We start from the raw sequence: 13,402 nt of genomic DNA on the forward strand, positions 1-13,402 counted from the left end.
GTTCTTAAATTAAGATGCTTTTTCTTGATGAGGAAAAATGACCCAAGAAAATAAGTCTAGTTTTTTGACCAAAAATGTCAAATTTAAGTGATTTTGTGCATAAAACAAGCAAAAAAGAAAATCTGCTAATGGGGTTAGCACTTTTCTCTTGAATTTTCTTGAATTTAGTGTTTAAGAAAAATGTTCAAGATTTTTTGCTTACCCCATTGGCAGATTTTTTTGCTTGTTTTATGCACAAAATCACCCAAATCTGATAATTTTGGTCTAAAAACTAGATTTATTTTCTGAAAACAAGACAAAAATACTTGTAATTTTTTTCATAAAAATAATTTTTTGCAATGCTTCCAGGTGGTGCCTCAGTTGATGTTCGGGTTCGACCGGTGACAGATCAAGTCAACGTCGTGTCCGAACTGCTTGAGGAGGGCGACTGTAAAACCGATTCCGGCGTGTGGTATTTCAATGGAATGAGCTGGATCAGGACTCAGGGCAGCAAGGAGATGCTGTGCACATGTGTCGGCGGGGGAATCAGTTGCCAGGAACACGGTAATGTTATTTTATTATTGGAGCAAACATAGACATTTCGAAAAGAAATGTGCCTCCTACTATAGTTTAGAGTGGTCTTTAATCCTTATTAATGTCTTAACTAATAATGCCATCCTCCAATTGGTTTATGCAGATGGACAGTCACAGGTTTATGGAGGGAACTCTGGCGGGCAGCCGTGTGTTTTCCCCTTTGTGTTCGATGGAAAAACTCACTACTCCTGCATTTCTGATGGTCGAACTGATGGTCAGCTTTGGTGCAGCACCACCTCTGATTACGACAATGACCGCATGTACTCGTTCTGTACCCGGAGGAACCGTAAGTTAATCCTGGAACCTCCTTTATTAACCATCCTAAAGATCAACTTAGGGACTGTTTACATGACATTAAAAACGAAATTAAGTTTTATACTTATTTTGGCTGTTTTTTACATGGCAATAACATTTTGGGGGCCTGAAAATGCAAACTTTTCAAAGCAGGTTTAAAAAAAAACGATATCGTCATCATCTCTATAAACCACAAAAACGCGCATTTATGAAAACAAAATGGTATGTGCATACATTGTCTGTATTTCTTTACAAAATGACATTGCCACCTACTGGCCTGGCATGCACAATACAGAGTTTCCATTTTTGATTGGGATCATCTCAACATTATTGTCGTCTCTATGCAATAAAAAAGCAAATGAAAACCTTTTTAGGACAATAAATATACCCATTAATATACCCACCAATTTTGTCATCAGAATAGTATGCATCAAATAGTACGTGTACGCTCATGTACACTTAAAAAAAGTATATTTGGCCCTTTAGATGACCAGCAATCTCCTAGCCAGGCCAGTCTGGTTTAAACTAGTTAGGTGCTGGTTGTTCACTAATAAAAGCTGATCAACCTGCATGGTCTTTTTTGGTAAACGTGCTGGTTATATTGATTAAAGAAATGGATTTTGTTCTTGAGTTTTTCTGATCGTTCTCTTTTCAGAGTTCGTGACGACTCGTGGAGGAAACTCGAATGGAGCTCTCTGTCAGTTTCCCTTCAGATACAATGGGCGTAACTACACCGACTGCACATCTGATGGGCGTCGTGATAGTATGAAGTGGTGTGGTACCACAACGGATTATGATACAGAACGACGATATGGATTCTGTCCCATGGCAGGTGAGAGCGTTCAATCGATTCAGATCCCAAGTTGCAATGAGTTTTGCTGAACAGCTTGTACACTGACTTATGAAGCTATTTCCTCTTGGGGTATTCATCTTAAAACTACATTTTTGCACCAAAGTTACCAATATAATTGCACAGACGTGTACTTATAGTTCCTTATGTACTATGTGTACCAATAGAAATAAAACTGTGAGAAGATATCTATTCAAATGTACTGTTTTTTTCAGACGCGTAACTTCGGCCTTAAAGCAACACCAAAGAGTTTTTTTTAACTTAAAATAACGTTTAAAAAAAGTTTCAGTCGCTCATCCACTCAAAACAGGGTGACCGGCACTTTCACATTCGCTTTACGGCCCTCTATCGGCCAAAACCGCACTAAAGAAGCTTCCAACCGTCGGGTCACGGTCCTGTAGTCCGAGTGAAAACTACAAAAATTTGCTTTACGGCAGACCTACAATCCAATCAGAGCCAGCTTTGCTGCAGTAGGCTAAATTATTTACGACAGTGGTAATGGACAATTCCGCTTCCAACCTGTAGGGGGAGCAAAGAGCAAAAACTCTTTAGTGTTGTTTTAATCGTTCATTTATGCACTCATGTAATGGCACTCTGTGATCTGTGAATGAGTTCTTTAGCTGTATTTAAGAGCCATTAAGAATGAGAGGGTTTTTAAAACCATGCTATTAGTGCTGATTTGTGACTTTGCTGATAGGATATACAAGGTCAGAGTTCTGATCCTTGCTCTGGTCCAGACACAGTGACCTGGTTCTGGTCCAGAATGAGATCACAATGACCTTTGTATTGAAAAGTACTTAGTGTATCTTACTGAAGCTAATTTAGTCAGTCTTTGTAGTTTGGTTTTAATCAGCACAAAGGTAAGGGGTTTCAGTCCCCTGCTAAGTTTCTTTGGATACAAGCTTGTGGCAGATGCATAAACGTAAATGTCTTTGTTTCAACGCAGCTCATGAGGAAATCTGCACTTATAATGACATCATGTATCGTGTCGGAGATGAATGGGACAAGCGGCATGACACTCTTGGTCACATGATGCGCTGCACGTGCTTGGGAAATGGACGGGGAGAGTGGAACTGTATTTCACACACTCAGCTCAGAGGTTAATGGACATTATCACAATCACAAACATGCTGCTGGTTTTAATTGTAACATCGTTCTGTGATGTATACTGGGTTGTAAGTTGGGTTGTTTTAACACATGGCTAAAATATGAACCTGTTGGGTTTAAATGAACCTATGCTCTGTGTTGTTTCAATTTGTGGTTGGGTCAAATATGGACATATTCAAGGTTAATTTACCCCAACAACCTTTTGCATTTTTTGGAGTGTACTTAACCCTAAAACATTATTAAGGGCCACCGTAGGCTGTTTTCTAGATCATTTACTTTTCTGGTATAAATTATTCAGTGCAATCTTTTTGTTGTTACAGTTGCACAAGTAAATTATGTAGTTTAAAACGTTGCAAAGAAATAAAACACACAGATCTTTAACTGTGAATTCACACCAGACATGGTAAAGGCGGTAAAAATGCGCTATTTGCGCGTAGTTGGATGCTTGAATATTTTAAGTTTACTCGCTTCATTCTAGTTATTCAAGACATTCATGCGGAAATTCGTGGCATGGGAGGGGCTTCTGTGACTCCGCTCACATCTTGTTATCACGTAACTACTAGAGCAAGCTCCTGATTGGTTAACGCAGCGCGAAATCCGTCAAAGTTCAGATTTTTTAACTCGCATGTTTTCCGCAGCAACGCTCAATTCGCGCAGAACACTCCATCCGTGCCTTTCGCGTGTTCCACACCATTTGTGCTGCACCATTTGCACGGTACGGGCTGCAGGATGCCTATTCGCATCTTTACATTGACTTAACATGTAAATCACTCGCGATTGCCGCTTCTTTCGCGTCTGGTGTGAACACACAGTAATAAACTGTAGTAAATAAATTCTGAAGTATACTTTAATATTTGCTATGGTATGGTTCAAAAACACTACATTCCCTACTGAAAAGACCAGCTAAAACCAGCCTAAGTTAAAACTAGCTGACCCACTAGCTTGACCAGGCTGGAAGACCAGCTTAAACCAGCTACTTCCCTCTTAAAACAGCTAAGGCCAGTCAGCCGCCTTAGGCAGGCTGGCAAAGCTTTCAGTGCAGTCAAGCTGGTTTAAGCTGGTGGGTCAGCTGGTCTTCCAGCCTGACCAGCTAAAAAGTGTCCAAAACCCCTATTAAACCAGCCTGCTACACCAGCGTACCCAGCTAAAATCAGACTGGGAGACCAGCTTAAACCAGCTACTTCCATCTTAAACCAGCTAAGGCCGCATTAAGCAAGCTGGCCAAGCTTTCAGTGCAGTCAAGCTGGTTTAAGCTGGTGGGTCAGCTGGTCTTCCAGATAAGATGAGCTAAAAAGTGGTCCACTCTAAACCCCTCTAAAACCAGCCTGCTACACCACCTTACCCAGCTAAAACCAGGCTGGGAGACCATCTTAAACCAGCTACTTCCATCTTAAACCAGCTAAGGCCAGCCAGCTGCATTAGGCAAGCTGGCCAAGCTTTCAGTGCAGTCAAGCTGGTTTAAGCTGGTGGGTCAGCTGGTCTTCCAGCCTGACCAGCTAAAAAGTGTCCAAAACCCCTGTTAAACCAGCCTGCTACACCTGCTTTCCCAGCTAAAATCAGACTGGGAGACCAGCTTAAAACAGCTACTTCCATCTTAAACCAGCTAAGGCCGCATTAGGCAAGCTGACTAAGCAAGCTTTCAGCGTGGTCAACCTGGTTTGAGCTGGTGGGTCAGCTGGTCTTCCAGCCTGACCAGATAAAAAGTGTCCAAAACCCCTCTTAAACCAGCCTGCTACACCAGCGTACCCAGCTAAATCCATGCTGGGAGACCAGCTTAAACCAACTACTTCCATCTTAAACCAGCTAAAGCCGCATTAGGCAAGCTGGCCAAGCTTTCAGGGTGGTCAAGCTGGTTTAAGCTGGTGGGTCAGCTAGTCTTCCAGCCTGACCAGCTAAAAAGGGTCCAAAACCCCTGTTAAACCAGCCTGCCACACCTGCTTTCCCAGCTAAAATCAGACTGGGAGACCAGCTTAAACCAGCTATTTCCATCTTAAACCAGCTAAGGCCAGCCAGCTGCATTAGGCAAGCTGGCCAAGCTTTCAGTGCAGTCAAGCTGGTTTAAGCTGGTTGGTCAGCTGGTCTTCCAGATAAGATGAGCTAAAAAGTGTCCAAAACCCCTGTTAAACCAGCCTGCTACACCACCTTACCCAGCTAAAACCAGGCTGGGAGACCATCTTAAAACAGCTACTTCCATTTTAAACCAGATATGGCCGAATTAGGCAAGCTGGCCAAGCTTTCAGCGCGGTCAAGGTGTTTTTAGCTGGTGGGTCAGGTGGTCTTCCAGCCTGGATTTAGCTGGGTACGCTGGTGTAGCAGGCTGGTTTAACAGGGATTTTGGACACTTTTTAGCTGGTCAGGCTGGAAGACCAGCTGACCAACCAGCTTAAACCAGTTTGACTGCACTGAAAGCTTGGCCAGCATGCCTAATGTAGCTGGCTGGCCTTAGCTGGTTTTAGATGGAAGTAGCTGGTTTAAGATGGTCCCCCAGCCTGGTTTTAGCTGGGTATGGTGGTGTAGCAGGCTGGTTTTAGAGGGGTTTGGGTCACTTTTAGCTGATCTTAGCTGGAAGACGCTAAATCAGCTAAAATCCCTCTAAAAACAGCCTGCTACACCACCTTACCCAGCTAAAACCAGGCTGGGAGAGCAAACAAAACCAGGCAACCAGCTTAGGATGTTTTGAGATGGTCTTTTCAGTAGGTGTAGGAATTTTACTCCATTTTACTGTAGTATTTTTTCATGTGGATGACTCCATTTCGCAGCTGGGTTTTGAAAGAGCACTCAAGACTGAGCAATAATATTTTCTTCTGAGTTTAGGTCATACTTAACCATTAGTAAATGTTAATGTACAGTAAACATAAGTCCAGAAAGTTCCTTACATTCTGTTGCTTGTTTTAGACCAGTGTGTCGTGAACGAACAGACGTACGAGGTGAACGAGACCTTTGAGAAGCGTCACGATCAGGGCTACATGATGAACTGCACATGCTACGGTCAGGGCCGCGGTCGCTGGAAGTGTGATGCCGTTGGTAAGCCTGCACCATTTTTCGTCTCGCCACGTTTGACCTTTTGTTCTGCTTTATTTTCTCTCCGATGAAATGTCAGAGTTTCCTTTTATAAGTTCAAAGTGGCTGACTTTTCAGCATGAATTGTCTGCATTTCCTTTGATTCAAAATGAGCAGGCTTACTTTAACAATAGCCAAACATTTAATATAGCCAGAGTTGGAATGAAAGACAAATAATGTCTGCTCAAACTTGTTTTTTTGTTTGGTTTGGTTTTAGACCAATGTCAGGAACCCGAGACCAAGACGTTCTACCAGATAGGTCAGACGTGGAACAAAGACATCCAGGGCATCCCGCACAGATGTTCATGCTATGGAAACGGCATTGGAGAGCTGGCCTGTGAACCTCTGCAGTCCACGGGTAAGAGATCTCATAACGTCCTAGCCAACAGGAAGAGAAATGAATTACACTAGTAAAGCATTACACTAGTTCTGTCTTTTGCTGACATGTTTGGGTTTCTTGAAGAGCCTCAAATGGTCCCAATAAAAAGTCAAACCACAGATGAAGGACTTCATTCCCGTCTCTCGGCATTAGCAATGTAAAGTTAACCAGATGGGAGGAGTGTTTATTCAGTACCTTTATTTATTGCTCCCTGCTCCGCTTGTCCTCTTTTGTATATAATGAAAGTAGATAGCATCTGAAGTGGTACTTTCAAAAGTAGGCCATTGTGCATTGTATTCGGAGACAAAGCTAAGAAATCTTGCTTTCTAATGGCACAATTGTGCTGATCTTGTGGCCTTTTGAACCAAAGGTTTTATTTTTGTCAAACTTGTGCAAAATACCAAATGGGATTCACAAAGACAGTTTTATAGCTTTTGATAAACTGATGTTTATCTGTGATCTGCACCAAATGGCCTGTAGGCGTTGCAGTTGGTAATATAAGAGAGAGTTTGCCATTTGTTAGCCAAAGAGTTTGTTTTTTAAGGAAAGTGTGAGTAATATTTTTAGGACCTGCACATCTGCACTTTGTAGCGGACCATCTGTATATCATCAGGTCTTTAGCACAGTTATAACAGCCCATGCATTATACTGTAAGACATGGTTCTTCTAGATTAACCCCTTATGCTCTCTTGTAGAGGACGCAGTATGAATACAATTTCGGTTTGACACAATGAAGGCAGATTTATGGTCAGAATTGTCCTGAATGATCTCACCTCTTTGAATTGCACACAGCTGTTAAACCAAACTTTGTAAAGCCTTCGGGATAATAAAGGAGAACGTGGGTGAAGAATGTTAAGGCCAAGTGTGATTTTTAACACCCGAGGAATCGTTCCCCGGACTTTTTGACACCTTTACTTTACGGAATGCATAGAAGTAACCAAAAAAAAATTCTAAGGTAGTTTCTCCATATATAGACATCTGGCTAGACAACAGATCTGACTGTGCTATCCAAACCTTTAAATCAGTGCAGATGTTTTCCTATTTTCGAGACGTTTTTGTTTTTCTTTTCATCGTATTTATCTGTTTTATGCAATTCATCTTATCCTGCATGTTGGATTAAGGCCGATTGCTTGGTAAATAATGACCGTTACAATATAACAGGCTGTCATTCATTGTCGCTACCCTTTATTTTCCCAAAGCTCCTGTTCGTGTCATCATCACCGAAGCTGGAAACCAGCCCAATTCTCATCCGATCCAGTGGAACGCCCCCCCTTCTGCCCACATCACTCAATATATTCTGAAGTGGAGAGTTGTAAGTCTTGTTGCGCAATTCATTTCACTTTACACAATGGGAAATAGCATCGCAGTTGAATTTTTATAGTGATATATAGATTTGATGATGTTGACCAGGGGTCCCACACTTCTTGAAAAGTAAAGCCAAAATATATTGATCGCCCCCTGGTGGCTGCATACAGTAGATCATAATGACAGCCCTCTCTATGTTAACAAATAGAACGCGATATGAACTTACGAAATTACACTTAAAAAAATTATATTAATTTTAGTTATTTATTATAACGCTTATTACTCTTAAGTGTTCATTTTCTAATAAGTTTGATTTTAAGGGGACATACCTTAAAAATCTGACTTTTTTCTATGTTTAAGTGCTATAACTGGGTCCCCAGTGCTTCTATCAACCTAGAAAATGTGAAAAAGATCAACACAGTAACTTAGTTTTGGTAAACCATTCTCTGCAAGCATGTGGAAAAAAATAGGTCATTGAAATTTGGCTCCCCTTGTGATGTCAGAAGGGGATTATACCGCCCCTTAATAGATGCTATTACAAAGAGTTGTGACGACGAACGGGAAAATGGACAGTGCAGTGGATGTGATATTAGTAAACCTACCAACATCAACGTCAAAGTGATGTTTGAAATGACTTATCGCAAGAGAAAAACTATGTTTTATCTATGTCGGATATCATCAATTAGTAAAAACAGCATAATTTCACAAATGTTTTTTATTGGCATTTAGAAAATATTGCATAAGTTTTGCGCATATCTGTAATGGCAACGCAGCTTATGATATTACCGGTTGATCTTAGTAATAAACTTTAACTTTATTTATTCATTTTAATCTGGATTCTGTGAACAGGAGACATTTTGTTCATGTTTGAGTGCATGCTTTCTGTCAAAGGACAGGATGAGATTTCATCACAAACAAACAAGCCACAGTCCTTGAACTGAAAAACACACATTTGCTTTTCACTGACTGAAATAGTCAAAGTTGTTCATGTGGGTGATTCTCACGAAAACTTGGTTTTAAAAATGTCAAGCATGAAAATGTAAAAATTGCTTAAATTTACTTTTTTCCCACCAGACATTGAAAAACAAAGTCTGGAGTAAATGGGAAAATTAATTTAAAAACTTTTACTTATCATTTAACACTTTTTTGTAACATAATTAAAAAAAAATAGTCCAAAAAATCTCATTACCGCAACAGTCAGAAAACATCAACACTGACATATTTTCAAAATGACATGATAAACCTGAAAGAACATAATTTGGAGATTCTGCACATGCATTTAAAATCAAAGTATTATGCTTCTATTAATTAAATTAACATTTAATAAGCATCTGTTGCGGTAATGATAATCAAAATGTCGTGTAAGCATTCTGACAAGACAATATTTCAAATTAACTGTAAAAAAATGATCTTACCTGGTAGCCATCTTGAAGTAACTGGTCCATGTGCTTGGTCACTCAAAATCAAACTTTATTAAAATTCTGTATGTGTGCTTAAACTGTTCTCAAAAAGTGTTGCGGAGGATGAGAACATCAGGCATGGACACATCATTTTCCTAATTTTTCTTCATTATTATTATACATGAATATTCAGTAAATATTTTTTCTGTCATCTAAAGTAGTCTAGCAAAACATCCATTTATTTTTTTTCTTAATATTTTTGTGTTAATTTGATTAAATTACAACATAACGCATGTTCAAACAAAGCCGGACACATTGCGGTAATGAGAATTTCAGCAGAAAATGAGATAAAATTTCCAATTATAAATTCTTATGTTGAAATCACACATTGTGCAAGGTAGAACACAGTATTGTGTTAATTCTGATGCTTTTTAATGTTACTATATTACACATTTTAAAGCTAAAAGCATTAGTGCCGTGGTGTTTCAATGGTTTCGTGAGAATCACCCATGTGTTTATCTTATAAACCAACATAAAAAAGCTTTGCAGTTATATCTATCACCAGAATGTAGGAAATTGAAATTATAATTGTGTATATGTTTGTCTCGAGTAATATTTGGACAGCATTTCATTTTTCCAAGCCATTTAAAGTCCAACCCTGTTTTTCTCACAATGAATCTTAATATGTATAAATACAGTTTCTGTTTTTGATGTTAAATGTCATGTTTTTCCCCAGTGCTGCTGAGTATTAAGGAAATGAAGCATAATATCCAAGCTGTCTGTTTAAAGTCAATCTGGCAACTCTGACGAATGTTCAACGTTGTTTTTTTTTTTTTACATTTCTGCACTTTTTCAGCATGTCGCATTTTCCTTTCACAGAAAAACTCACGCTCGCCCTGGAAAGAGGCGACCATTCCCGGGCACATCAACTCCCACACCATTTCAGGCCTAAAACCGGGTTTGACGTATGAAGGTCAACTCATCAGCATTTTGCGATACGGACCCAGAGAGGTCACTCGCTTTGACTTCACAACTACATACGGCTCTCGTAAGTCGATTTTTCTCTTTTAATTATATTGAATCTGAAGTATTTTCTTCCCAATCGACCAAGCGAACTCGGGAATCTGATTTCACAGACGAAATGGAACGCAATGCATTCTGGGAGTTTATGCTATGGAAGTAGTGGTAGTTGCTGTGAAGACTGGAGAAATTGTTGCTAACGATTTCATTTTACAGACTTAAAATGTGTCCAAAATGACGAAATCTTGCTGTGTAGTTCATTGTCATAACCGCAGTCATGTTCGCCGTGGGAAAAAAAATCTTAAATGTCCGATTTTTCAGCTTTCCCACTTGGAAACAGCACTATGGCGCGCAGATGTCCGAGTTAACCAAACGGCGTCGCATGGCATGGGTTGCCGCAGTAAGACGACAAAATATAACCGTTAAATGGATTTCTAAAAAGAAATATGTAAACCTTTTTGTTGTTTTTGTTGTCAGTAACTTCTTATCAGTTATTTGGGCTTTTGAATTTCCGTAACTGCATACTAGACTAGCGTCTGTTCGCTTGTGGGCAGCATAAAACATGGCGGATCCTTCCCACAATGCATTGCAATGCAATTCGCAATGACGTTGATTCCCGAGCTCCAAAAATCTCCATTTAAATCGTTCAACTCAAATCAGTCACCATCTAATAGAACAGCTTTACCATGATGGCACCTCATTGAACTTGATATTGGAAACATTTCCCATTTCTAAAGCCCACCATAACTCCATCATATAATAGTTTTAAATTGGTAGATCGTGTTAGCAGCACAAATCTCAAGGGTTTAATTGTCAAGAATCACCCATACTAAAAAAATACTGTAATGCACTGTAAGTCACTCTGGATAAATGCATCTCCCCAAGCATGAAACATTACTTACTTATATTGCAGTGGCCAGAGCAGAAGGCGAGACCACCCAGCCCGCGCCCGAGGTGGACACCTCAGAATCTGTCACTGAGATCACCTCTAGCGGATTCGTGATCTCATGGGTGTCTGCGTCCGACACCGTATCTGGATTCAGAGTGGAATATGAGCTCTCGGAGGACGGAGCTCAGCCACAGGTGATCGGTGAGTGTTATCAGAGATCGGGTCTTGTTGAAGAATGTCTGTGAGAAACGCTTGACATGAATATTTTGCATTTAAGTAATATGGATATATATGAATGTAAATAGACGCTTTTTAAAGCATCATTAAATATGTAACTGAATCATTATTTTGTTTATCGTAAAAAAAAACAGACCTCCCTAGATCAACCACATCAGTCAACCTACAAGATCTTCTGCCTGGTCGTAGATACAACGTACAAGTGTTTGAAGTCAATCCTGATGGAGACACGAATCTCATCTTGACGACCACACAGACCACCGGTAAGCTGACCGCCACTGCCGTTGACAAATTGGAGAAGCCAAGTTATTCAACTAAACAATAGCACAGAACAGCAGGCTGAATAGGTGTCCGTACATTTTAACGTAACATAAACAGTTATTTACACAATACACAATAGCATACAGAACATACCTGGGAGGCTGAATAGGCTAAATTAAGCAGCATAGACTGGACTCTCGCGGCTGTAGACGGTAATGTTTTCTTTTGGTTCATATGAAATAATTTTTGGCATATAAGTCGCACCTGAACTTAAGTTCCAGGACCAGCCAAACTATAAAAAAGTGTGACTTATTGTCCGGAAAATACGATACCTAACCTATAACCTGTTTTACATGGCAGCGATTTTGTGTAAATTGTGCAGTGTGGATTGTGCGAAAATGTACAATTATCAGAATAAAGCAACCCCACTCCCAATCCCATCGCCAGTAGAGCGAAAGCAGATCGTATCAATCAATCAGAATGTACGAATTAAATTCATACGAATTAGCCACATTATATGTATTTATTGTCATGAGATTGTGTTGGAGAAATGTAGGGCTGTGTATCGGCAAGAATCTCGCGATACGATATGCATTGCGATACTTTGGTGACGATGTAATATGTTGAGCTAATTTGATACTGTAACGAACCGATACGATGTATTGGGATATTTCGTTTTAGAAATATAATAGTATATTAATTTACAAATATGCAAACCGTAGCAAAAAATTGCGGCACACCAGCAATACTTCCTGTCATGTTTAACTTGAGAGATAAGAAGAAACTCCAAATGAAACAACTGTCATGAATCTTAATATGATTTTTATTAAAATCATATATATATTCGATATGGATTGACAATTACGATACTCACACGTGACAATATTTTCCTATAGTATCATATAGTGGTGTGGTTACGGCCAGTGTTGGGGAAAGTTACTTTTAAAAGTAATGCATTACAATTTTAAGTTACTCCCAAAAAAAGTAACTAATTGCGTTACTTAGTTACTTTTGATGGAAAGTAATGCTAATGTTACTTTTTAGCTACTTTTGCATTACTTTTTCTTGTCTTAGCCTTGCAGGTGTTTTTTATGACTGAAAAGTTCTGCATTCAGAAATTGCATCACAAAAATTTTGAGTTTCTGAATTAAACTGTTCCCAGACAGGCGTGTAAGCATAGAGTGCATAATACGTCTAGTTTAATTCAGTACATATTTTTTAATTGAATTAATCAAACTAAAAAAGTAACTTGCATTACTTATTTAAAAAAGTAACTGAAATATTAATTATAAAGTTATGCGTTACTTTACTCGTTACTTCAGAAAAGTAATATCATTACGTAATGCACGTTACTGGTAATGCGTTACTCCCAAAACTGGTTACGGCATCTATCCGTTTCTGTGGTAACCAAAACCGACTCAACTCTTCGATCTGTCTGTTTACAGCACCCGATGCGCCAACCAATCACGAGGTCACAGATGTTCGAGAGACGTCCATGGTTATCAGATGGTCCAAGCCTAAGGCACCGATCACTAGTGAGTACTGGTTAAACCTTCATGGATACTAACTCTCAATTGTCTTCTAGTTGTGTATCGCATGTAAACATTCACACGTTTGCAGGTTACCGTGTGGTTTACACACCGTCCATTGAGGGCAGCAGCACTGAACTCATCCTGCCTGAGACTGAGACATCGGTGACGTTGGGTGGCCTTCGACCTGGCTTGCAGTACAACGTCAGTATTTACTCAGTGAAAGACAACATGGAGAGCAAACCTTTAGACATTCAGATCAGCACTGCTGGACAACAACAGCCTGGTAAGATATAAAAATTATGCTGATATAGTGAGAAGAAACAGAGAAATTTTGCAGGCAGGACTTGAACCTGTACCTCCCACATGAACACCCATCACATCTGGTTCACCAAGGTTATAAAAAACATATGTTTATTTTTTTATTTTGTAGCTTTTGCTTGCCCTATATTTGTTTAAAAATGTTTATACTTTACAATTTACATTTTATCAAAAGGT

At 39.5% G+C, this 13,402-nt stretch overlaps 1 protein-coding gene across 1 annotated transcript in view; it reads left to right on the forward strand.

The window, feature by feature from the left end:
• The window catches only part of fn1b (fibronectin 1b), a 33,374-nt gene that overhangs the window by 2,735 nt on the left and 17,237 nt on the right, over positions 1 to 13,402 (forward strand). Inside the window, exons 7-18 of the mRNA XM_073866241.1 lie at positions 349 to 543; positions 677 to 859; positions 1,523 to 1,699; positions 2,664 to 2,816; positions 5,720 to 5,848; positions 6,102 to 6,242; positions 7,463 to 7,575; positions 9,848 to 10,016; positions 10,902 to 11,078; positions 11,249 to 11,377; positions 12,821 to 12,910; positions 12,996 to 13,190. Coding sequence (XP_073722342.1) covers positions 349 to 543; positions 677 to 859; positions 1,523 to 1,699; positions 2,664 to 2,816; positions 5,720 to 5,848; positions 6,102 to 6,242; positions 7,463 to 7,575; positions 9,848 to 10,016; positions 10,902 to 11,078; positions 11,249 to 11,377; positions 12,821 to 12,910; positions 12,996 to 13,190 — 1,851 coding nt within the window. The remainder of the gene's footprint in view (positions 1 to 348; positions 544 to 676; positions 860 to 1,522; positions 1,700 to 2,663; positions 2,817 to 5,719; positions 5,849 to 6,101; positions 6,243 to 7,462; positions 7,576 to 9,847; positions 10,017 to 10,901; positions 11,079 to 11,248; positions 11,378 to 12,820; positions 12,911 to 12,995; positions 13,191 to 13,402) is intronic.

This window comes from Misgurnus anguillicaudatus, chromosome 3, assembly GCF_027580225.2.
Source record: "Misgurnus anguillicaudatus chromosome 3, ASM2758022v2, whole genome shotgun sequence".
Lineage (NCBI taxonomy): Eukaryota > Metazoa > Chordata > Actinopteri > Cypriniformes > Cobitidae > Misgurnus > Misgurnus anguillicaudatus.